The sequence below is a fragment of the Girardinichthys multiradiatus genome, chromosome 24, assembly GCF_021462225.1.
Source record: "Girardinichthys multiradiatus isolate DD_20200921_A chromosome 24, DD_fGirMul_XY1, whole genome shotgun sequence".
Lineage (NCBI taxonomy): Eukaryota > Metazoa > Chordata > Actinopteri > Cyprinodontiformes > Goodeidae > Girardinichthys > Girardinichthys multiradiatus.
The window spans coordinates 20,040,206-20,063,730 of NC_061816.1; the positions used below are offsets into that span (position 1 = coordinate 20,040,206).

General features: G+C 40.3%; 1 protein-coding gene across 1 annotated transcript in view; it reads left to right on the forward strand.

Annotated features, from left to right (window-relative positions):
• col5a2b (collagen, type V, alpha 2b) overlaps positions 1 to 22,133 on the forward strand; it is a 31,443-nt gene extending 9,310 nt beyond the window's left edge. The window contains exons 2-55 of the mRNA XM_047355800.1: positions 5,005 to 5,223; positions 6,242 to 6,466; positions 6,572 to 6,588; positions 6,691 to 6,723; positions 6,807 to 6,839; positions 7,212 to 7,265; positions 7,993 to 8,085; positions 8,172 to 8,246; positions 8,332 to 8,376; positions 8,473 to 8,526; positions 8,796 to 8,849; positions 8,927 to 8,980; positions 9,115 to 9,168; positions 9,262 to 9,315; positions 10,403 to 10,447; positions 10,590 to 10,643; positions 10,722 to 10,766; positions 10,941 to 10,994; positions 11,224 to 11,322; positions 11,411 to 11,455; positions 11,568 to 11,666; positions 11,766 to 11,819; positions 11,935 to 12,042; positions 12,118 to 12,171; positions 12,256 to 12,354; positions 12,692 to 12,745; positions 12,852 to 12,950; positions 13,023 to 13,076; positions 13,184 to 13,237; positions 13,307 to 13,360; positions 14,501 to 14,554; positions 14,647 to 14,691; positions 14,797 to 14,895; positions 15,866 to 15,973; positions 16,094 to 16,147; positions 16,234 to 16,287; positions 16,498 to 16,551; positions 16,646 to 16,699; positions 16,805 to 16,912; positions 17,111 to 17,164; positions 17,282 to 17,335; positions 17,424 to 17,585; positions 17,660 to 17,767; positions 17,879 to 17,986; positions 18,296 to 18,349; positions 18,439 to 18,546; positions 18,638 to 18,691; positions 18,794 to 18,901; positions 20,056 to 20,109; positions 20,192 to 20,299; positions 20,396 to 20,741; positions 20,827 to 21,017; positions 21,095 to 21,337; positions 21,419 to 22,133. Of these exons, the coding sequence (XP_047211756.1) occupies positions 5,005 to 5,223; positions 6,242 to 6,466; positions 6,572 to 6,588; positions 6,691 to 6,723; positions 6,807 to 6,839; positions 7,212 to 7,265; positions 7,993 to 8,085; positions 8,172 to 8,246; positions 8,332 to 8,376; positions 8,473 to 8,526; positions 8,796 to 8,849; positions 8,927 to 8,980; positions 9,115 to 9,168; positions 9,262 to 9,315; positions 10,403 to 10,447; positions 10,590 to 10,643; positions 10,722 to 10,766; positions 10,941 to 10,994; positions 11,224 to 11,322; positions 11,411 to 11,455; positions 11,568 to 11,666; positions 11,766 to 11,819; positions 11,935 to 12,042; positions 12,118 to 12,171; positions 12,256 to 12,354; positions 12,692 to 12,745; positions 12,852 to 12,950; positions 13,023 to 13,076; positions 13,184 to 13,237; positions 13,307 to 13,360; positions 14,501 to 14,554; positions 14,647 to 14,691; positions 14,797 to 14,895; positions 15,866 to 15,973; positions 16,094 to 16,147; positions 16,234 to 16,287; positions 16,498 to 16,551; positions 16,646 to 16,699; positions 16,805 to 16,912; positions 17,111 to 17,164; positions 17,282 to 17,335; positions 17,424 to 17,585; positions 17,660 to 17,767; positions 17,879 to 17,986; positions 18,296 to 18,349; positions 18,439 to 18,546; positions 18,638 to 18,691; positions 18,794 to 18,901; positions 20,056 to 20,109; positions 20,192 to 20,299; positions 20,396 to 20,741; positions 20,827 to 21,017; positions 21,095 to 21,337; positions 21,419 to 21,565 (4,664 nt within the window). The 3' untranslated portion in view covers positions 21,566 to 22,133. The remainder of the gene's footprint in view (positions 1 to 5,004; positions 5,224 to 6,241; positions 6,467 to 6,571; positions 6,589 to 6,690; positions 6,724 to 6,806; positions 6,840 to 7,211; positions 7,266 to 7,992; positions 8,086 to 8,171; positions 8,247 to 8,331; positions 8,377 to 8,472; positions 8,527 to 8,795; positions 8,850 to 8,926; positions 8,981 to 9,114; positions 9,169 to 9,261; positions 9,316 to 10,402; positions 10,448 to 10,589; positions 10,644 to 10,721; positions 10,767 to 10,940; positions 10,995 to 11,223; positions 11,323 to 11,410; positions 11,456 to 11,567; positions 11,667 to 11,765; positions 11,820 to 11,934; positions 12,043 to 12,117; positions 12,172 to 12,255; positions 12,355 to 12,691; positions 12,746 to 12,851; positions 12,951 to 13,022; positions 13,077 to 13,183; positions 13,238 to 13,306; positions 13,361 to 14,500; positions 14,555 to 14,646; positions 14,692 to 14,796; positions 14,896 to 15,865; positions 15,974 to 16,093; positions 16,148 to 16,233; positions 16,288 to 16,497; positions 16,552 to 16,645; positions 16,700 to 16,804; positions 16,913 to 17,110; positions 17,165 to 17,281; positions 17,336 to 17,423; positions 17,586 to 17,659; positions 17,768 to 17,878; positions 17,987 to 18,295; positions 18,350 to 18,438; positions 18,547 to 18,637; positions 18,692 to 18,793; positions 18,902 to 20,055; positions 20,110 to 20,191; positions 20,300 to 20,395; positions 20,742 to 20,826; positions 21,018 to 21,094; positions 21,338 to 21,418) is intronic.
• The last annotated feature ends 1,392 nt before the right edge of the window (positions 22,134 to 23,525 follow it).

A 23,525-nucleotide genomic window follows, 5' to 3' on the forward strand; every position in this document is an offset into this window, starting at 1 on the left:
GGGAAAACCAGAAGAGAGTTTGGACTGTGCACCGAAGGCTGAGTAGAAATCCTTCCAGACTTGAGAGATGAACCTGAGTCCTCGATCTGACACGATCTCACCAAAGAGCCCATGGATCCTGAAAACGTGGTTAATGAGCAGTTTGGCAACAACGACAGCAGTTTGTTGAGAGCTATTAAATGGCAGGTTTTGGAGAAACGGTCAATGATGGAGAGTATAACTGTTTTATTGTTTGATAGTGGCAAACCTGTAACAAATACCAACACGACTGGGGATGGAGAGAAGTTGTAACAGACAGGAGGTTTACCGGAGATTTTGTTGCAAGCACTTGTGGAGCAGGCCACCATGTACTCAACCTCATCCTTATTTAGAGTTGGCCGCCAGAAATAACGGCGGATAAAGGTGTGACTGGAACTGGAGTGACCTGAGAACTTGAAAGAGTGACCCCATTTGACTACCTGTGCTCTGATGGTGGATGGAACATAGATACGTCCTGGAAGCCCTCCTCCTGGATCTGGTTCCTGTTGTTGGGCCTGATGAATGTGGTCCTGCAGGTCCCAGGAGGGGCCCCCAATGATTCAGGACTGAGGGATGATGGTTTCTGGTTCTGGGGACTCGTCTTCTAGGTAGGAAGGATGGGAGAGAGCATCTGGCTTGGTATTTCTGGTACCTCACCGATGTGTCATGGAGAAGTTAAAACATGAGAAAAACAATGACCAACGGGACTGACAGGAATTAAGGCACTTAGCTGACTAGAGATAGGAGAGGTTTTTATGACTGGTCCAGATGATGGAGGTATGGTCCCAAAGAAGGTTAGGAAGAAGATCCAAGAAGCTGAAGGAGACTGTTGATTGGGGAAGCACAGTGAAGTGCCTTCAGCCAAATGTGAACTGAAAACATGGACAGAAAGAAACCAAGTCTGAGTCTTCGGAGTTCCTTTCCACTCTACAGAGGGGAAAGCAAATGTGAGTAAGAAACAAGGTCACAGAGAACGAGAGACAGAGCTTAGTCTGCAGGTCTTATTACACATACACACAACACAAACCTGAGTTCCGGTCCGTGGCATGGCAAGACTGGCAGAAAGGTGGGCTAAGAACAGGATCACATCGTCAGCATATAAGGATATCCTGTGTTCCATGCTAATGCAGTCAGTCCAAATGCCAAAAAAGCAATGCAATGGCCCTGTAAGCAGAGTTCAACATTGTGTTGTTTTGTGATTTTTTAAGCCTATATATAACAAGACCCAACTACTGAACAAGTAGTTTCCAAAATTTTACAAAAGATTTAAAGAACATGTAGAAAATTATATCCGGAAAAGTATGGATAATTAAAATCAAAATGTATTGATTGCATACTCTCAAGAAATAACCAGATATCCTGTAATGATGCATTGTGCAGACTGAAAGGGCATTATCCACAGCAGTGTTTTTCAACTCTGGTCCTCAAGGCACATTGCCCTGCATGTTTTGGAGGTTTCCCTGCTTTAACACACCTGATTCAGATAATTGTAGTTCAGCAAAAGCCTGGAAATCAGCCATCAACTAAAATCAGGTGTGCTGAAGCAGGGAAACATCTAAAACATGTGCGACAGTTTGCCTTAAGGACCACGGTTGAAAAACACTGATCTACAGTACTCATGTGGTTGGCATTTTGTCCTATAAAGAGACCTGCACAGAAAATGGCACAACCTACTCCAACAATCAAATATGGGGTCCAGAGCCATGTTGAGTCTGTGTGTGCGACTTGGGAACTGTGGTGTGTGAGGAATTGGTGTGTGACGGGCTAAGGGGCTGTGAAACAACTGAGATCCCAGAGGGGGAGTGCTGCCCCTTGTGCACAGCCAACAAACCAAACACTTCTTTCTTGGACAATGAAACTGGTAATAAATATTACAGACGGATGTTTAGATGAGCTGGTTAAATAAATTTCTGTTTCACAAATACATAAAATCTGAATTGTTCTATCTATGTCAATTAATAATGTAGAATCAATCTATGATTTTAACTGTTACTTAATTTTCTACAGCAATGGGCCTCATTTTGTTCTTATTTTTGAGTTTAACATACATGTTCTGTGTTTAACGTGTCATAAAATGCAACATCATTAGTATTATCAATTGGGTTTGTCATTTCCTAAAAAACTAAATAAGTTATATCTAACACTTTTGTCCTATAAAATCCTTACATTTTTTAGAACACAGGCAGAGCTATTGCCTAATTTAGAGGGATAACAGTTTGGGCCTATAATTAACCAATTGGTTTGGTTTAACATACCTAAGTTTTTTGTTAGTGGTCCAAATTCAATATTTTAGTGGTTTTTTTTTCCCACCTAGCATGAGCAGACCAAATTATTCATTTATCTAAATCTAACCAAGAGTCTTTTGATAACCCTGAAATTGTTTTGTAAGTACTTCTCATCAACATACAATTCCCGAAACCTAACCCAGTAATTTCTGGCTAGCCCCAGAATTTTCTTTAGGTCAAATGGGTCAGAAGTTACTCTGTGTGTAGCCCTATTTTTGGTTTTAGATAAAATGGCTACCCAAAGCATAAATCTCTATGAACCTTATTATAAACAAAGGTATTCTGGGGGCAGAAAGGCAAATTCTACTGTTTTAAAGGTAGTATGAGCTGCCTGAATTAAACATTGGTATTAATCTAACCTATTTTTTTACTAACCCTGGTATAGATAGCTAAAAAATACCCAAGATTTGTTTCATAACCTCAGTATTATTTCCAACTATTGTAAACTTTTCAAATCATCAATTTTACTGAAGCTAATCTAGCCAGTTGGAGATCCAATTTGTTTGGTAATAGAGTTGTTTTACTTGTACTGCAATATGCCAAAAAGTCGTACATTCACACAAACCCAAATAAGTAAGGTTTCCCTAAAGCATTGCTTTCCAAGCAGCGTGATTTACCAAAACCATTTTCGCAAACCCACGGGGTACTCCAGCTTCCTCCCACTGTCCAAAAACATGACTGTTAGGTAAATTGGTTTCTCTAAACTGCCCTTAGGTGTGAATGAGTGTGTGCATGGTTGTTTGTCCTGTGTGTCTCTTTGTTGCCCTGCGATGGACCGGCGACCTGTCCAGGGTGTACCACGCCTCTTGCCTGTAGACTGCTGGAGATAGGCACCAGCTCCCCTGTGACCCACTATGGAAGAAGCGGTATCAATGAATAATTGAATGAATGATTGAATTTTCGCAAACCTAGCCAAGGACATTTCTGGACTCATCCTATTCCTATTTTTTATGGCGTATGAGCAGTCCAAACTTCACATCTACCTAAAACTTCTAACTAGATTAGTTGGTTTGATTATACATTTACCCAAATTTAACTAATATTTTTTGCTGTTGCCTTTTCAGGTAGCATGAGCTAATCAAGTTATACATCTACCTAAATTAAACTGAGATTCCTTTTTTGCCTCCACCAGTATTTTTCAAAGTAATGTAAATCACTGAAATTACCTATTTGCCTAAAAATAACCAAATGTTTTATTTGGCTGCCCAGTGTTATTTTCAACTTAAACAGACCACAAAACAGAGCTAACCAAATAATCTAATCCTAAACCTAAACCTATTCTAAGTCATCTAACCATAACCAAGTACTTTTTAAGTAATCTTATTGTTTTCCAGTTAATGTGAATCACCTGTTCCAGTAGTTTTTCCTAAACCCAACCAAGGATGTTGACTAGGTAGCATAAGCTACGAGTTTATATTTACCTTTATTTTTATTTGCTATGTTGCTAATCATCATGTTGTCTGCCCAAAGTACTCCCTTTTTTTACAAAAGTTTTTTTTCATGTAGTGCAAGCTCCTGTAGTACATTTTCCTCGATTTAATGGTGTATTATTTAGTAATACTAGTATTGTTCTAACAGGTTTAATGGGCTGCCCAGAGGGTGTATTTATCATTAACCTCAGTTGTTTTACGGCAAACCCCATCGGTGTTTTTAAAGTTGTATACGCTTCCTAAATTCTTCATTTTCCTAACCATAAAGAATTTTGGGGATTTTCATTTAATTTATTTATTGTTAACATTTTTAGATTGTTATCTATATAATGTGAACTTTCCACATTTTGTTCCTAATTTGTTTAGCTAACCTTACATTTGTTTTCCAGGTAATACGACCTGCTCAAACTATCTATTTTCCAAAACCTAACCAAGAAGCTGGGTTTTTTAACCCTGCAACACATTAAGCTAATTTGATCATTTTTATCATCTGACTCAGAACAGCTTTACATACTGATGTCAGGTGGTGTTCTTCCTCACAAAGATTCCTGCAAAGTGGGCGGCAAAACCTACCCCAACAATCAGATATGGAACCCAGAGCCATGCCGGGTCTGTTTATGTGATAAGGTGATGGTGTTGTGTGAAGATACGGTTTGTGAGGATGTAGGAGACTGCCAAACCACAGAGATACCAGAGGGCGAGTGCTGCCCTGTGTGCTCGGCTGCAAAACAGCAGCAGCCCCATGCAAAAACTGGTAAACTGCAACATGACCTGCAGATCTACTATTGGTTGTTTCCATAAACTTCTGCAATGCGATGTTTGTATTTTTAGCAGCTGGTGGAGCTCTTCCTGTTTGTCTTAGCCTGAAGACCACCTCTTCAGGCTGCATGTTGTGCACACCACTGTAGATTGTTGTTTTTAAATCTTTGTCGATGTGGTGTGAGCTTCTCTTCAATAGTGCTTCTTTCAGGATGGCGATAGAATACATAAACTTTCAACCAGATAAACTCACTTCTCAACATGTATGTGCCAAACCAACCTGCACACAACAGGTTGAGCAAGTAATTTATTTACTGAATAAAGTGTATTCCTCAGGGAACTCACTGACTCTTTGCTTGTTTTTAATGTAATTTTGTACAACACAGAAACAAATCTGCTGACAGTAGAAGTTTTAATTGTGTTTTCCAGTAAATGAGCAGGTAAAATCACTAACTGTAGCAAGGATTAATGGATCAATGACCTTTTTTTTCTATGTTTGTGTTTGAATGAAGACGCCTGCACAGAAAATGGGAAAGTCTATGCCAATACCGACATGTGGAACCCAGAACCATGTCGGCTATGCGTGTGCGATATGGGAACCATTGTATGTGAGGAAGTGGTGTGTGAGGACATTGGTGGTTGCCAGAAAACAGTAATCCCAGATGGTGAATGTTGTCCTGTGTGCCTCACTGTGGCTACAACATTTACACCCAGCACCGACCCTGCAACAGGTAATTTACGATCACGAAAAGGATAACTGAACAGAACATGACCAAACACAAAAGTGAATCTATCGCGTGGTTAAACATTGTTGCTTGAGAAGAGGCTGTTGATTGGGTGGCTCGATGACAACGACGGAGGCTCCATTTAAGTTAAAGGCAACTCTAGTGGAGATGATAGTTGTACGATAGGATACGATAATGATGGTTTTCCTAGAATGGCTGCTCAAAACTTTGGAGAGGAATGTTGAATTTGACTTTTGGAGATTGGAGAAACATCAGGGCTCAGATCCTTCTAAAAAAGTTCCAAATATTAACTTGTAGGTCTCAAGAAAGTATCATGTAAGTAACCTGTAAGCTCTTGGAAGGCACCCTGTCAATTTCAAGAAAGTACACTGTAAGTTAAAAAAAAAGTACCCCAAAAACTGTCAAACAGTAAGAGTTTGGAAAGGATTCGTAAAATTCTATGACTACTTAGCAAACTATACTTTGTATAGTTAGCTAAGGTACTTTGTAGGTTCTGGGAGAGTACCTTGTAAGCTCTGGAAAGTGACAAGTGCATTCTGAAAACTACACTGTAAGATTCAAGAAATTATTGTGGAAATTCGATTAAAATAAAATTAAAGTAAAATTAAAAGAAATTTGTAAGTCCAGAAAAATACAATCGTGTAAAGAACCCTCTAAATTCCAGATAAGGACACTGTAAGCAAAGAAACATGTACACTCTATGAAAGCACCCTGTGAGTTCCAAGAATGTAACCTGTAAATTCAATAAACACTCAAACATTGGAATATAACTTATCTAATAATCAAGTTATATATAATTATAACTCCTTAGAAGTTGTTATGAAAGACGTCAGTAAAACAGCCTAAATTGTAAATAACAATATAGACAGTTGTATAAATCCCCTATTCTCCAAAAAAAAAAAAAAACAGTTCAGACTGCTGCCTCCTCTTGAAATGACTTTTGTGGACGTAGTTGAATTTTACTGTGGCAAATTTCAATGCCCTTTTGTGCTCTGTGCTGCAGCTGCGGATGAAAAGAAAGATGAAAGCTGCACGGTTGACGGGAAGGTCTACCATCACAACAAAATTTGGAAATCTGCGCCTTGTCATGTATGTGTCTGTGACAACGGTGTCACCATCTGCGACGACATTCAATGTGAGGCATTGACGAACTGCGAGAAGGTCGTCACACCTGAGGGAGAATGTTGCCCTGTGTGCGACAGCTTTGCCAGCGCCAGCAAGAGGATTGGTGAGACTGCTTTCCCAGATGGTCGATTAAATTGCAAACCTCAATAGTAAAGAATGGACTGAAAACTGTCTGATGATTATCTTTCTTGTTTATTTTTAACACAAGATATCATGGGCTTCAAGGTAAATTACTGCTTCACACATAAACTTTTATTTATGACTTACTAGTTATGAAAGAAAAAAAAAAAACTGCATTCCTAACAAGCTAATGTGCATCCATCACAGGGACAGAAAGGGGAACCGGGTGATATACCGTATGTAAGTATGAAATGTTCAAAAGAAAAGTTACCCATCACTTTAGGAGCTTCTCATCAAGAGATAACTACCTGTGTGTTCTTTAGGTTGTGGGAAACCCTGGACTATCAGGACCAATGGTGAGTACTTTGTTTCTACCAAAGATTTTTCAGTTCAGATGCATCATAATTAGATATGATATATCTAATCCTCAAGTACTGATAATGGTTTGCTGTACCAGCTTTGGCGCAATCTACTGTTGAAATTAATTTCGAGTATGGGACTACTCTATACTACTTTACTACTTCGGTCTTTTGTCCATCCATCACACATTGGTTTAAGATTAAATATTCTTGAAAGAGATGTGAATTTTTGATCTCCTTGTGATTGGAAAATCCAGAAAAAGTTGTCGTGCTAATTGGGAAAGATGCCTGATATTTTGTATCATTTCTTTTGTGTTTGTACCCATAAGGTGGATAAAAGATGAAAGTTAAACTAATCTCATTATTTAGGGCCCTCCAGGATCTCCGGGAAGAATGGGACCAAGAGGCTTCAAAGGCAGACGAGTGAGTCTTGAATCATAGATCGTAGATTCCAAGTCAAGTACATACATTCCAATTGACCTAGTTATCAAACAGTGCAGTCAAATTCAGTGTATTATTATTTGCAATTCATATTTTGAGACAAGAAATATACAGCCAAGACCCGATATTTACAGACATTGTATCTATTTTTCCACATTAAATCAGGCTAAACCATTATTCATACAATGAGGTCATGGTGTATTGCTTAGTTGCCTAACTCAGATAATAAAGGTTAAGTTCAGTTACCACAAACTATAATTTTTCCTGTTAAATCATTTATCCGGTGTTGTGACTTCATAGTGTGAAAATAAAATATTTTCTTACTGGAAGCGGAATTCTTTCTAATTTGAAGCGTTAATCAACCCTTATCACCTTGCAAACGTATATAATATAGCTCGCAACATGTGCAGAGCAGTTCTAAAATCCTAAATTTCCAAAATATCTTCACTGTAAATATAAACACAAAGCACAATGTAATAGTTTAAATGACTGGAAATTATAAAAACATTTAAATAAAAGTTTCCGTAACAATTTTTAACGTTTTAATTTGTCATTTTAAGAGCAAATTTCACATTTTGATATTATTGAAAAGCTAATGCTAGAAAACAGTTCTACAAAACAAAAAAAGAAGGGAAATGAAAATATGTAAATATTGCCCACTGTGATTTTATGCATTAGTATATAATCTATATTTATTGACAACTTGTAGGGTTTTATCGGCCCGCCAGGACTTGACGGCGAGCCTGGTGTGCCAGGAAATCCAGGAGAACCTGGACCCCCCGGGGACTCCTCTCCTCCTGGGGTGAGAGAGTTCTTACAACTTATCACTTCCTAACACATTCCACCTAAAATAAATAATAAGACATATTGACCTATTTCTCCTTAAAGGCAAATTTGGTGTCGCAAATGTCTTCGGGTTTTAGTGAGAAGTCAGGTTATGCTCCGATGGTGACGGCATCGAGGGTGAGTACTTCAGGTCAGAAAACAACCTTTCAACCCAGAGGTTTAATTATAATAATTACTTGAGTATAAAACGATGCTGTTGCAGGGTGAAGCAGGACCACGAGGACTTCCTGGACCAACTGGGCCTCCTGTAGGTTTTAACACTTATCCAACACTTGGAGAATAAAGTTTTAACAAACTTGTTGTATGTAACAGCTAAAAGCCAAGTTCTGATGTCTTATGCTAGGGTGCAACCGGTGGTCAGGGAATTCCCGGAGAACCCGGAGATCCAGGACCAATGGTAGGATCACTTCTTTATCTCATCTTACATGGTCTTAAATATGCTGTTGAGCTGGATGTCACACTATGATGTTGTGCTAAAGGCCAACGGATACTCAATCCCAAGCATGATTTTAATATGCAGGTACACAAGTGGGAAAATATAAAAGTCACTTCCTGTTGAGTTAAATATGCATGGCCAGTATTAATTAAAGTCTCTAAAGTGACGATGTAAAAAAAAAAGCCATATCTTCCTGGACTGGCTGAAATTTAAATGTAAATATTTAACAGGGGGAGCCAGGTCATCGAGGAGCTGATGGACCACCAGGGAAACCAGGACCTGATGTAAGTCAAAAACATGTACATCCTCATTTTTAGTCATATGAGTAAAAAAAATTTCAAACTTCACCTTTTTTGATTAGGGAGAAGCTGGGCCTGAAGGTGCAACAGGAGAACCAGGATTTCCAGGATCACCGGTAACCATAATTCGCCCAGTTTCCTTAGCAGAATTGCCTATTTGTTAATTATGATGACCTAAATATAAGGTATTCTGCAATTTAATGAGAGTTTGGAGAAACATGAGAAGTTTTGGGGCTTGTTTTAAATGCAGGGTGCAAGAGGATTCCCAGGACTTCCAGGTCTTCCAGGACGAAAAGGCCCCAAAGTAAAAAAAAAAAAACAGTTTAATTTTTGTTTTTGTCACTGATTTTCATGTGAAACAGATAAAGAACTAAGCTGAACTTTACTCTCCCAACAGGGAAACTCTGGTCTTGCCGGGCCAAAAGGCGAGTCCGGAGCAGTCGGAGGCAAGGTATGAATATCAAAGTGGCTGTAAGGACTAGGTAGATTTATCCAAACTCCTGCTCCAACTCCACTTCCGCTTGTGAGCAAGAGAGATAGATACCAAACTGCAGATACCTAAACTCATCAGCTCGGGTCACTCAGTATCGACCAACCCAAAGGTGGCAATCCATCCTTTTTCTGATATAAGACCATTTGGATGTTCTGATTCCTATAAAAAAGCAAAACAGGTTCACCAAAGTATATTATATTAATGAGGTAAGCAGGACCTCATGTGAAAAGCAATAACAAAATCAGAATTCTCCCAATCTGCAAAATCTCTGTCATGTGACTTTGCCTAGAAACTCTGTCTGTGAAAGTAATAAACACAATTTAAAATTAATTGTTCAAGTTCAACACTTCCTGAAAAGTCTACCTTAATAATCACCTTTATTGCACATTACAACAAAATTTGTCCTCTGCATTTAACCCATCACTTATAGGGAGCAGCGGGCAGCGCCCGGGGAGCATTCTGGGGCTATGGGTCTTGCTCAGGGACCCAGAGTGGTAATCTGTGGGATATGAACCTGGCCCCTTGTGTCCCCCTCTGGAACACAAACCTCCTGTTCTAACCACTAGGCCACCACTCCCCTAATACTAGGCCACCACTGCTGATCATAAGCAGTTCAAACCACGCTCTCACTCTGGTTTTACAGGGAACAACTGTTAATAGTAAGTGGTCTCAATACAAAGGACAAAGTTGTACCCCTTCTCCAAATCAGCTAAACTCAAGACTGGTTTGGCAATCTCCCATGGACCCCTTAAATGCTATTGAAAGGGTAAAGAGAAGTTTGAAAAAGTATGTAGATAATCCTTCAAAATTCCCCTTTGTCTAAAAGAAAGTCCACCACCCTGGGGCTAGAAAAAGGCTGGATTATAGTTGATATCTGGTGTACCTAGCCTCTCACCAACTGACTGCTAGAGAGAGGCACAGTCCCCCTGCAGCCCATCAAGAATAAGGAGGTATAAAAAAGGGATGGATGAAAGGATGTTGGAATAATTTTATGATGATTTTTATAAAACTGCACATTTTATATCTGTATATTTGTGCTTTGCAGGGTGTCTCTGGTACTGCTGGTCAAATGGGCCCTTCAGGACCACTGGTAGGCAGCAAATGCATTCAAATTCAATCTATATCAATGATATCAGTGTTCCTGTGTCTTATATTCATTAAGATGGAGACAAACGACAGTGGGTGTTTCACTTTTTAAACTAGCGTCACAGTAAACCCATCTTTTGTTTCAGGGTCCACCAGGTTTGCAAGGAGAAAGAGGCAGAATTGGACCCACTGGTTCTTTGGTATGAAACAAACCCTAATTTTAAATAAAAGTGTACAAATGTCAAAGGGCTAATGTTAATAGTGTATTTTCCTCTTAGGGTAAACGTGGTACACCTGGCCATGTTGGCAAACCTGGACCTCTGGTAAGAATGGCATTTACTGTTTACATTCTCTTTTATTTGTAATTATTGTTCTAGTTTTGTGATTGTATCTTTTGGTCCCATCATAAGGAAACTGATTTTTTTTTTGTCTAATAAGCATCACTTTGCCAGACAGAGCCCACAATGTGAAGTAAAAGCAATCTAATCCAACTACAGGGTCCCATAGGAATTCCCGGAATGCCAGGATTCCCTGGAAGTCCAGGAATGAAGGTGAGATTGCTCATGTTCTTAATTCCAGAATTGCATAGTTTAATTTAATCACATTTTAAGAAAAAGCTCCAACATTTTTGATGTAGTACAATTAGATACAATGCCTCTAGACTAATTTGGCAATAATGTCAGTCACTTCTACTGGCAGTTATAGCAGAAAATTAGGAAGCGATCCTTGATAATTACTAAAATGTCCTTAAACGTAACCTGATTATGTTCTGTGAGTTAGGGTGAAGCCGGGCCTACAGGAGTAAGAGGGAGTCGAGGGCAGCAGGGATCCAGGGGCGATGCTGGACGTGTTGGACCATCTGGACCAACTGGACAGCGGGTGAGTCCAAATCTAATACTGTTTTATAAGATGGAGTGTATTTTTCGTCTCTTAAATTACTAATTATTCTGATTTGGTGTTACAACAGGGTGCTGCAGGACCTGATGGAACCCTGGGTGCCCGTGGTTCCTCTGTGAGTTTGTGACATTTTAAACAAACATCAAGTAAATGTTCATCCATAAGTTTGTTTTTTAGCAAACTTTGATGATTTTGTTTATTAAACATCTTTGTTCTCTACTTTAAAGGGTGTAGCAGGTTTACAGGGTCCACCTGGGTTGGTTGGGCCAGCTGGCCCTCCTGGCCCCCAGGGAACCACAGGAGCACAAGGACCAAAAGGCCAACTGGTACAAACTCTATTTAATTTCCAATTTAGGCCAAATCCTGCAAACATTTTTAGTTATTTGATGCTGAAGATTCAAAAATGTTGTTTTTTTCTTAAACAGGGTGATGTTGGACTGCCAGGATTTAAAGGAGAAGCAGGGCATAAAGGAGAAAGAGTGAGTTAGAACTTTACAGTCTAACATTTCCATCTTAAAGAAGCCAATAAAGCCTCATCTTAACTGTCATATTTTTTTCTTTTTACTGATAAATTGATTAACTCATTGGTGGCAGGGTGACCATGGTGTTCCAGGGCCAATTGGTCCTTTGGGAGAGGATGGAAAGCGTGGACCCCGAGGGGATGCAGGATCCATCGGGCCTCCAGGATCACAAGGGGAGATGGTGAGTCAGCTAACAATATGGGCTATGAAAAATGTTAAAAAAATTACAGTTTAACTCAAAATGTTTTTTTCTTAGGGGCCACCAGGAAACAGAGGTTTTCCCGGTGCAGATGGTTTACCAGGCCAAAAGGTTAGTTATTAAAATGATCACTGATCATTGTATTTATCGTGGTGGATGGCGAAGTTTTTAAATATTTGGTTCTTGCCCAAACAGGGAGCCCTGGGCGAAAGAGGACTACCAGGATCGCCTGGCATCAAAGGTTCATTGGGAGACCCAGGACGTAATGGAGAGCCAGGTTTAACAGGAGCAAGGGTAAGACAACTCCATATGACATATTTTCTCCTTTTTTTGGTAAATATTTTTACTTTTTTCTTGCTTCTGATTCACATTTAAAAGATTAAAGATCTAAATAACAAAACAATCTAACAAAATCTATATTTTATTGTGATTTTGTTATCTTATGTTATAGAGCAACAGAAAGTAAGGCATATTACGGTTTTTAAAGTTTTCACATGCAAAAAAGCTGAAAAGTGTCCCCACAGCATGACGCTGCCACTACCATGTTTCAAGGAAATGTATGTAATGAATGTTGGTTTTCATGTAAAAATGAAAAAAATAAATCAGTTTTTATTTGTCAAATTTTTTCTAGGGTCTCTCAGGACCTATTGGTGCTCAGGGAGCAGAGGGAAGGCAAGGGGCAATGGTACGCACAGATTCCTAATTATCCTCAAACTCCTTGTACATCACAATGTTGTGATTCTGTTGTGCTCGAATTATTTTCCAAATACAAACTCTTGACTTTTGTTTAGAGTTTGGCTGGAGAGGATGGCAAACCTGGCCCAGCTGGTTCTACTGGAACCAGAGGTGCAGCTGGAACCATGGGTCTGCCAGGCCCAAAGGGCTTCCTAGTAAGTGAGATTACTGATGGGTTCTATAATTAGGCAACACCATAAGCTTGTAACAATGTGACTTGTTTGTAGGGTGATGCTGGAAAAACTGGAGAAGCTGGAAGTCCAGGTGCACCGGGTCAAAGGGTATGTTACTTTTAACTGTTATTACCATAGAAGTGATACTTCAAGCTTCACTATCTACACAGTTATAAGGATACTCCAATGAACAGTGTGCTCTTTTTGTCTTTCAGGGAGCAAATGGAAAAGATGGAGAGACCGGTGCTGCCGGTCCACCTGGTCCAGCTGTAAGCATCCAGCTCCTTTTTAACAAAACCTATAGGATTCCTGTGATTTACTTTGATCTTTTTCTTTAGGGTCCTGCAGGAAAGAGAGGAGAGCAGGGACCTCAAGGACAAAGTGGTTTCCAGGTAAATTACATAAATGCATTACTTTTGGTGGAAGAAACAGGATTTAGTCATGAAATTGTATTATTCACCGTTAGTTCATGAGAGTGCCAAGCTAGTATTGAAAAATGAGATTCTAAGATGGATAAGCTTAGAGGTGTAGGGCTTTGTAATTTGTAAATTTTGCATATTTAGAAACAGCTTTTGAAACCTGTAGTTTCTTAAAAAAGGGTTATGAGAAGTCAAGTGGTAAATCCATTCCTGCGCTGGGTTGGAGAATCCAACAGCCCATCTACAAAGAAAGAGTCCAATCATGGACCCAAATTAAGACCCTTACTGAAGATGCCAGCACCCAGTAACAACAAGACAGCATCAACAAAAAAGGGCTAAAAGAACACAGAATGTCTTCAAAGGTTACTTCTTTTACCACACCACTAACTAGCCCGTTTGGACTTCAACAAGGGAGGAATGAGCATGCGATACTGAAAGGGGGAAAAGGTTTTTTTTTCTCTGTCATTACTGGAATGACTTAGATATGCCCCTGTAGATGGGTACAGGAAGAGGCTGCATCATGATCTGGGAGGTCTTCACTGAGGGATGTTATCCGCCTTTGGACATTTGGCATTTTCTTTTGATCTTAATCCCACTAAAAAAAGTTTGGATATACGTGGTTTTTAAAATGAGATGTCGGTCCAGACCAGTTCAACTCTTTTTGAAGCTACCTTCACTACATATGGAGAAAGTTCCCACCAGCCCATTGGAAACAAATCAAGCGTGGCTGTACAAAGTTTTGAAATGATCAACAAGAACAGACGGTACTCACTGAATCCTTTTTGACACGTTTTGACTTTTATTTATTCGGCTAATGGTCAAACACCTTTGATTAGTCCAACTCAAACACCCAGTTTGATTTTAGCTATCATCCTTCTAGAAATTACCCTCTGTAGTATTTCATTTGCATCTTGCTCCTGTGACCTCTGTGTGCATTTTGAGGCTTCACTTATTACGTTTTTTCTTTTCCTGTCTTAAGATTTTGATCAAAAGTGCATTTTGCAGCATGTTTGGTCTATTGATATCGACAGTAGCCTTTTCAAAATAAGTATGTTTCAGTTTGCTCTCTTATTGTCTTTAATGGTAAATGAAAGCCGGATTGGTGTTTTCTAGGGTTTGCCTGGACCATCAGGTCCACCAGGAGAGGGAGGAAAACCGGGTGATGAGGTAAGAGAAAGTACCACTAAATAAGCATTAAACTCATACAAACTAAGATCAATATTTCGGGTGTTTACTCTTATATTTTTTGTCTTTTGCAGGGTCTTGTGGGTGAGACTGGCCCTGTTGGTGAGACGGGTCCAAGAGTAAGTCCACCGATCCTACAGTTATTCTGTTTAATCCATGTATATTCTGTTATTTGCTGTGATAAGGGATAGTTGTCTGTCATCACCTATTGCCTTTCTCTATAGGGTGAAAGGGGCCCACCAGGAGAAAGAGGAGAAACTGGGCCTAATGGGCTTCAGGGACCTAAAGGTGGTCCAGGAGCGCCAGGATCCGATGGTCCCAAGGTATCACTAAACAAAAAACACTTGTACTTGTTTGCAAGCAAAACCCCAGTTTTACACTGGTCAATCAAAACACAATGACCACCTGTCTAGCAGCACGTTTTGCAGCAAAAGGAAACTAGCATTCAACTAGAACACTGAAGGTGTGCTGTGGTATCTGGCACCAGAATGTTAGCTGCGTGATCCTTTGAGTCCTACAAGCTACAAGCTAGCACCTGAAACACGTGTTATTATGCTTCTAAAACATTCGTGAACCCAGTTTGATTTGTGGCAAGGTAAATGTTCCTGCCAAAAGAGGTCAAAACCATCAGGGAATACTGTTTCCATGAAAAAGTCTACATGTTAAAGACAATGTAGCAGTGACATCCACATCAGACCAGGCTACTTTCTTCCATTGCTGCGTAGTTCAGTTCTGATGCCCATGTGCCCATTGTTTGGGCTTTTTACAGTGGACAGGGTCAACATGGGCTCACTGACCGGTCTGCGGCAATGCATATCTATACAGAACAAAATGTAATTCTCTGATGCCTTTGTATCAGAACTAGAATTATGTTCTTAGCAATTTCTACTGAAATTAATCTACTGTATCAGACTTGCCCAAGTAGATCAATGAGCGTGTTGCTGGTTAAACACTTTTCCGTCCTTGGACAACTGGTGAAACACTGTTGGCAGACATTGACCACTGCAGAATGGAAATACCATACAAAAGCTGCATGTAGCCATCACAATTGGTGTCTTGTCAAACTCACTCAAATCCTGACAATTGCCCAGTTTACCTGCTTCTAACAAATCAGCTTTAAGAATACAAAAGTACCCTTGCTTCCTAATATATATCACCCACTAACAGGTGCCACAATGAAAATTGCAATATTGATATTGCGTATCATGGTATTGGGGTAACAATACATGTGCGATATATTGTGCAGCTTTAATCATAATGCCATACCTGATCAGTGCATATTATGCATTTCAGGGTAACCCAGGTCCTAAGGGTGCTGCTGGAGAGCCAGGTGGACCAGGACTTCAGGGAATGCCAGGGGAGAGAGGCATTTCAGGACCATCAGGACCAAAAGGAGATCCTGTAAGTTATAGAATGTCGCTGTATCATCTGCAAAGAAACAGATAATTCATTGGTAAATCTGGAAACTACAAGCAAAAAGCATGTATGTTGTGGGACACTTATGTTGATTTGCACTAACAGGGCTCCATTGGAGACAAAGGGCTTGAAGGAAAGGCAGGATCTGATGGTGCAAGGGTAGGTCACCCCAAAACAAACTATAAAACTGCCAAAGTTTGTGAAAAATATCATCTGATTAGATTTCTGTCAAATTTATTTTACAGGGGCTTGCTGGTCCAGTTGGACCTGCTGGTCCCAGTGGACCAAATGGAGAAAAGGTAAGCTGAAAACAGTCATTTCTGTGTGTTTAACTGAAATTGTTCAGGTTTTTCCAACTGCTAAACCCCAACTACAGAAGTAAAAGGACTGTTGGAATTTAACACATTTGAAAGGGCAAAAACAAATGTTTCTCCCTCTTGGTGCAAGATGACATACTGGACATAGCAAATGTTATCACGATCTTAACAAGCTATATTTTGTTATTTCAGGGCGAAACAGGTCCACCAGGACCAACAGGGCGCCGAGGCACCAGAGGAATCCCCGTCAGCAGAACTTCAATGCATTAAATGATAAATTAACCATTAGGTTTCAGTTTTGATATGTATGTGATGTAATATCTGTCTGGTTGATTAATAGGGTTCCAGCGGTGAGCCTGGTCCAACTGGGGCAGCCGGCTTCCCTGGACCTTCTGTAAGAGTCCTGTTAAAAGCCAAAACACACCAATGAAAAAATAGAAAGTCTGATTTATGTTTGTAGACTAGAGTCTAAGTTCCTGTGGTTTGTTTATTTATTTAGGGTCAAGATGGTCAGCCTGGAGTCAAAGGTGAAACAGGAGAACTGGGACCTAAAGGAGAAGCAGGAGCTCCTGGGCCTCAGGGTATGGCTGGGAAACCAGGTGAACAGGTACAAAACTAAATTTAAATCCCTTATGTCTGGATGTATATGTATGTATATGTTTTTTGTATCAAATAATTTGAGAAACATTTTGAAAAAAAGCATGAGAAAAAGCCAATTTAAATTGCAGAAGTGCCCCTGATTGCTAAAGTACAAAGTGGTCTTCTGACCTTATGGTAACATTAATATCTGTTTGCGTCTATTAAGGGGCCTGTTGGTGTGACTGGACTGAAAGGAGGCAGAGGAACGCAAGGTCCAGCTGTAAGTCAGGCGCCATATTTTCACTCAGGAATCCAGCTATTGAGAACTTTTAACTTATCTAATTCTATAGGTAACATGTTAAATGCATTTCCTAATAAGGATGATTTCTCTACACAGGGGTCTCCTGGTTTTCCTGGACTGCCTGGAAAAGTTGGACCCCCAGGTTCAGTTGTAAGATACATACCTTAGCTTTAAAACTGTTATTTGGTTTTTACTCTACAATATACATTGTAAAAACAAAAACTAATCTGTGTTTCAGGGTGCCACTGGAGCTGATGGGCCCATAGGTACTCCTGGAAAGAAGGGCCCTCCTGGAATTCCAGGAGAAAGTGGGGCTCCAGGACGTCAGGGTGAGAATGGACCACCAGGCGCACCAGGAGGCGCTGGAGAGAAAGGAGGCTCAGGAGAGGATGGTCCTCCGGTAAGATGAAATTAAGCACTTTCTTTTCAGACGCACTTTTTTGACAACCATAAGGTATCATACTTCTCTGTCAGGGTCCTGACGGTCCTCCAGGCCCTGCTGGCACAACAGGACAAAGAGGAGTAGTGGGTCAGCCAGGAGTCCGCGGGGAGAGAGGCTCGGTGGGACTGCCTGGTCCTGCTGTATGTATTCTTGTTGATGATTTGTTCCTGTTCGTCCTTCTCAAGTACCCACCACAACAAGGTGGTTATTTCTACTAGACTGAGTGTAAACTTCAGTAACTTGTCTGTCAGGGTCCACCCGGAAAACCAGGAGCTACTGGTGCTCAGGGGACCAAAGGTCCTCCGGGTGGGGTTGGTTTACCCGGGGCAACGGGGCCAAGAGGAGATCCCGGTCCTGAGGTTTGTCTTGACTTTATTTTCAAGTTCTTCAACTTCGCTTATTCAAATTGTAGTGGAAACGTTTGTCTCTGTTCATAATTATATTATCGAAACATGTATCTCCTTATCAGCAATAATTAAACATTCAAAAATAATTTTACTTGTTGTACCTTATAAGGGTTTCTGTAGATTTTCTGCATCTTAATGGCATTTTCTTTGCATATGATTTACAGTTTTATTTCACCAATTACATTTCGCTTGTCCAGTTTTCTGTCAACACACATGATGTTTTTGTTAGTTTCACCTGTGTGTTATCATGTCATTATTCAGGGCATTGCTGGAGCTGAGGGGGCTCCTGGTAAAGATGGTCTTGTAGGAGAAAGGGTGAGAATAAAGACATTATTTCTGTTTGCATGTCTTCATGGCTCATACCACCATAACTATAAATTCCTTTTTTGTTGGTGTGTTTTTAGGGTGATAGGGGTAACCCAGGCCCAGAGGGTCTGCCTGGTGTGCTGGGATCTCCAGGTAATGAGGGTCCAGTGGGAACAACCGGTGGTCCTGGACAAAGAGGCAAAAACGTGAGTTGTAGAAAGAGTTTACATTCAAAGTTTCATGCTCAAATCATTGATTCATCCCTTTGTTACGTTTCTTTGTTTACCACGAGTTTAGGGTGCTAGAGGGTCCCCTGGACCCCAGGGACAACCTGGTGTACGAGGAAAAGTGGTAAGACAGTTTTTCACATTAAAGTGCTAAAAAAAGCTGTTTAAAACTCTGTTGTTTCTTTGTTTTTGATGGGATGAACTTTTGTTCTGCGTTGGCTCCAAGGGCCCTCAAGGACCACAGGGGGAAAAAGGAGGAGCCGGAGAGCCTGGCGAGAGGGGTCAGAAAGGACACAGAGGGTTTACGGGTCTCCAGGGTCTTCCTGGCATAACTGTAAGAAATTTTTTGGAAACTAGAGGAAGCAAATAAGTTTTACAAATTTAACTAATGGTTGAAAATAGGCTACAAAATTAAATTGTATTACTCAGAGTTTAGAAGGTGTGAAAAATAAGGCAAACAGACGGTTTCAGTGAGTGGAGACAGCACTTGAACCATTGACTAAATGCAGTAAAACTATTTTAACTCTTAACAACCTGAGTTTAGTGAAGAGGTGGTCAATCCAGTTAGTTTTATGGGCAAACACACATAGAATATCTACTGAGAAATTCTGAGTCACACATAATGAAGTAAATTAGTGAAACAAATTTGATTGGGAAAAATCTGTATGTGGGAAAATGCAGAATTCGGATTTAAGAATCAAACATTGTTTTTTTAGCCTGAAGGTGGACAGAAATCAAAGAGTATTCAGTATAAACTGGATGAGAATGATTAGCAACAGGTGAGAAAATTAAGATTATGGAGCAATTTCATTTAAGAGTCAGATTACTTATTTTAAAGGTCAAGGTAGGTCAGTCAATATCAATATTGCCCTCACTCACACACCTGCTCTCTTGAATTTGTTTGCAACTATAGTCTTCTCCCCCTCAAAACTAGGTTTCTGTGTCCTGATATATATCATATGTCTCCTGCTTGTTTGACTACTGCTCCTCAGAACCAAAGTCTGCGCACTCAGGTCAATTTCCTCTGCTCACGGATTATTTTTGCTCCCTTTTGGAATGAAGTTTTAACTCTGCCTTGCAACAGCTTTCAACAATAGAATGAGAGTGTATGACAGTGACATCACTGCCTTCTTTGACATGTGCGTCTTTCTAACCTATGAGTGAAATATTAAAGAAAAGTCAGGTTTCCTTTACACATGTAAAACGGTCCACTCGTTCCTAACATTGTCTAGGGTCACTGCCGGCAGGGTTGTTTGACAATGTAGCCACTAGAGGGTAGTTCTGTGTTAGCTTCAGATTATCCGTGGAGAGTTTTAGATAACAAAAAACATGGCAACTACCAAAACCCACAGTAGTTTATCATAATATCAAACGGGTCCCCCCAAGGTGTCTGTAATCAATTTGTGAAAAGATTTCTGGTTTGGTTTTGTTAATTTAGCTAAACAGCTAAACAGACAGCTATTCAAGATTTGGTCTTCTCCGATTCAGGGCGCCATAGGAGACGCAGGAGCTCGAGGGATCGTTGGACCAGCTGGACAAAGGGTAAACAAAATGAGACTATAAAAGACCATATTACCAGGATAATACATGGTGGTGAACCTCAATATGTCTTAAAACCATATAGGGGCCTCCTGGAGTGCTGGGTCCTCCAGGAAAGGAGGGAAATGTTGGCCAGCCGGGACCAATGGGGGCTCCAGGCAGCAGAGGAACCGTAGGAGACCTTGGAGCTCAGGTAACACAACGTGATAACTAATGACTGAATGTTTTAAAGGCAGTTTTCATCTTTGTAAGCACTTTTTTTCTGAGTGTTACCTTTTCATTTTTTCAGGGTCCACCCGGAGAACCTGGACCACCTGGTCCTCCAGGTCCCCCTGGACCTCCCACAGCAGCTGTCGAGGAGCTCTTCGCTGTTGATTATGATGGTAACGGCGATGTTCAGGAAGCAGTAGACCTTGGAGAGTATGATGCTGCTGCCGATCCACCGCCTCCCCCAGAGTTTAACAAAGACGAAGCTAGGCCCAATAATAACGTCCTGCATGCCGAAACAGGCGTCCGAGCCACGCTGAAGACCCTCAGCGGACACCTGCAGGATCTGCGCAGTCCAGATGGCAGTAAGATGAACCCTGCCAAGACCTGCCAGGACATCAAGCAGTGTTACCCTCAAAAGAAGAGTGGTCAGGGTCACCATATGTTTTTTATTATAAACTCCTTTTTAAGTCAAATCACATGTCCTGATCAGTCTCATTTTCTTTGTTGTAGGTGAATACTGGTTGGATCCAAATCAAGGAAGCACAAAAGATGCCTTCAGAGTCTTCTGCAACATGGAAACTGGTGAAACCTGCATCTCTGCCAATCCAGCCAGCATTCCAAGGAAAGCCTGGTGGACAAAATCCAGCCCTAGCCCCAACAAACCTATCTGGTTTGGAGCTGATATGAATGGTGGAACCAAAGTAAGAAAACACGAATATCTTTGTGGAGGAACTTTTTCAACTCTTTCAAATCTGTGACATCTGTCACCTTGTTTCAGTTCCTCTATGGGAACAAGGAGGAGCAGCCCAACGCTGTGGCAGTCCAGATTAAGCTGCTGCAGCTTTTATCAAAGGAGTCGCACCAGAACGTCACATACCACTGCAAGAACAGCATGGCCTTTAAAGACGAGCAGACCAGCAACCTGAAGAAAGCTCTCGTCCTCAGAGGTGCTAACGGACAAGAACTGAGGGCGCAGGGCAACAGCCGGCTCAGATACGCCGTCATTGAGGATGGCTGCTCAGTAAGTCACAAAGAATTCCTCTAGATTTTAATTAAAAATAAACTTGGAGACAAATCAACTAACTTTTCTCTTTTTCCTCAGAAACCAAATGGAAATTGGGGTAAGACTGTGATTGAATACAGAACTCAGACAACCACCAGGCTGCCCATTGTGGACTTGGCCCCAATGGATGTCGGAAAAGCTGATCAAGAGTTCGGTCTTGACATTGGGCCAGTGTGCTTCTCATAATATCATAAAGATGGACACACTGTCAGTTTGTTTTAGAAAGGTATGAAAGTTACCTGTTTCATCGCTGCCATTCCTTATTGGTGACAGTAGGACACTCATGCTATTTATTCCAGTTTACAGTATCTGGAAAGGAATCTGTACCACAAAGACGTATAGGTGGATTGTAAACTTGCGTGAACTAGAGGAGTGGTCTTTAATAATTTCCACCTTGTTTTTTAGTAGATGTACAGCAAGATGCTTAAATAGAGAAAGAGTTGATGTAGAATGACTGTAGCTCTTAATTGTTACGGAATAAATAATTAAATTATTAACATCTGTGCAAAAAAGTCAATGCAACACATGATTGTAAATGGCAAATGTTTATTAATTTTCTGTGAACAAAATGCAACTTTTTCAACCACTAGAGGGAGACAAAGTAGTTTTCTTTCTGGAAGCAAAGATTAGTTGGTGATTTAACTTGATATTCAAGGTGAAAAAGTTGATTAGCTAAGCTGAACACAGTAAATGTATTAAGATTCATGATGATTTTATTGAATCACTACAAATAAATAACAAACGTCTAATTTGATATGGATCCCTGTCTTCTTCCAGTGTGTTAGATGGGTGTCTGACAGGACAAAAAATCAATAAAAAAGACAGTCAGAAAAGAATGAGTGGGAAGGCGTTCTTCCAGGAAGAAAATGAGTCAAAGTTCAGACTGCACATGTTTCTGAGTTGACCTTTCCTCCCCTTGCGCGCTGAAAGACGCGACACCCTTGCTGTTTTCCTGGAGCTTGCAGCTCGCAACACATCTGTCGAGTTGGTCATTTTTAGCTGCCGTTTCTATTTTCATTCATGGAAAATTAAACAGTTAAAAGTGTCAAGCTGATGGATCTGCTTATTGGTTCTACATCTTTAGACACCCCAGTATGCTACATACAGTGTCCTCCACACTGGAGGCATGCCAGTGAAAAGCTTTTTATGTCAGATCATCACAAACATTAACATGTGTTGGACATTGGACCTTACCTGGAGCTGTGTGCTTTGCACAGATGTGTCTATTTCTGAAGCAAGCACTCCAGGTGGGGTGAACGTGAATTTAGGATGAATGTGTGGAAAAGCTTCTACTGTGTACTACAGTGGAGGTTATGTGATGCTGCTGGCCTGTTTCTATTCCATAGACAATAGGAAACATGAAAAAATGCCATCCCTAACCCTACTATTGACCCATTTGGATTTAGTTACTTTAGTGAGGTGCTTCTTGTTGCCATCTACCAGTTTTTGACATCAGTCTGAGTAAAGTTTGACACACATCCCTCACACAGCATCTCAATGGGAACAAGATCTGGACTTTGACTAGACCCAGGACTTTCCTTTTCTTAGTTTTCAGCCAGTCCTTGGTGCATTTACTCCCATATTTTGTGTCATTTTCATGTTGCAGAATCCAGTTCTGCTTCAGCCTTAAGTTTTTTTTTTTACACGTGGCCTCACATTTTCCTTAAGCACCCTTTGATTCTATTACAATAGCTAAATGTATTATTATTATTATCTGAAAAACAGATTACAAGTTTTTACTTAAATCTCCATACTTGCCACTCATAAGATGGCAGATACGCAGATTTACCCATTCTACTGGACAGCATAGTTGTAGCAGCATCATAGCATCTTCTCCACTATGCCTATAAGCTAAATCAACATATCTCACAGGAATTGACATACAAGATGGAAAAATTATTCCTTTTTCTTCCTAATAAGCATTAGGTCAGAACATTCTTATATGCAATTTGCCCATATACATGACTACAATAAGAGGTCCTTAATGTCCATTTCGTAAAAACAGAAATGTCCGAGTACTTGTTGGCATGCTAACAATCTGGAAAGTGTGTTAAAATCAAGTTAAACACAAAGTACAGGACTTTTGTGTTTTAGTAAAAAAAAAGTTATCATTCCCATTTCTTCTGCAGCAAATTCCCATGCACAT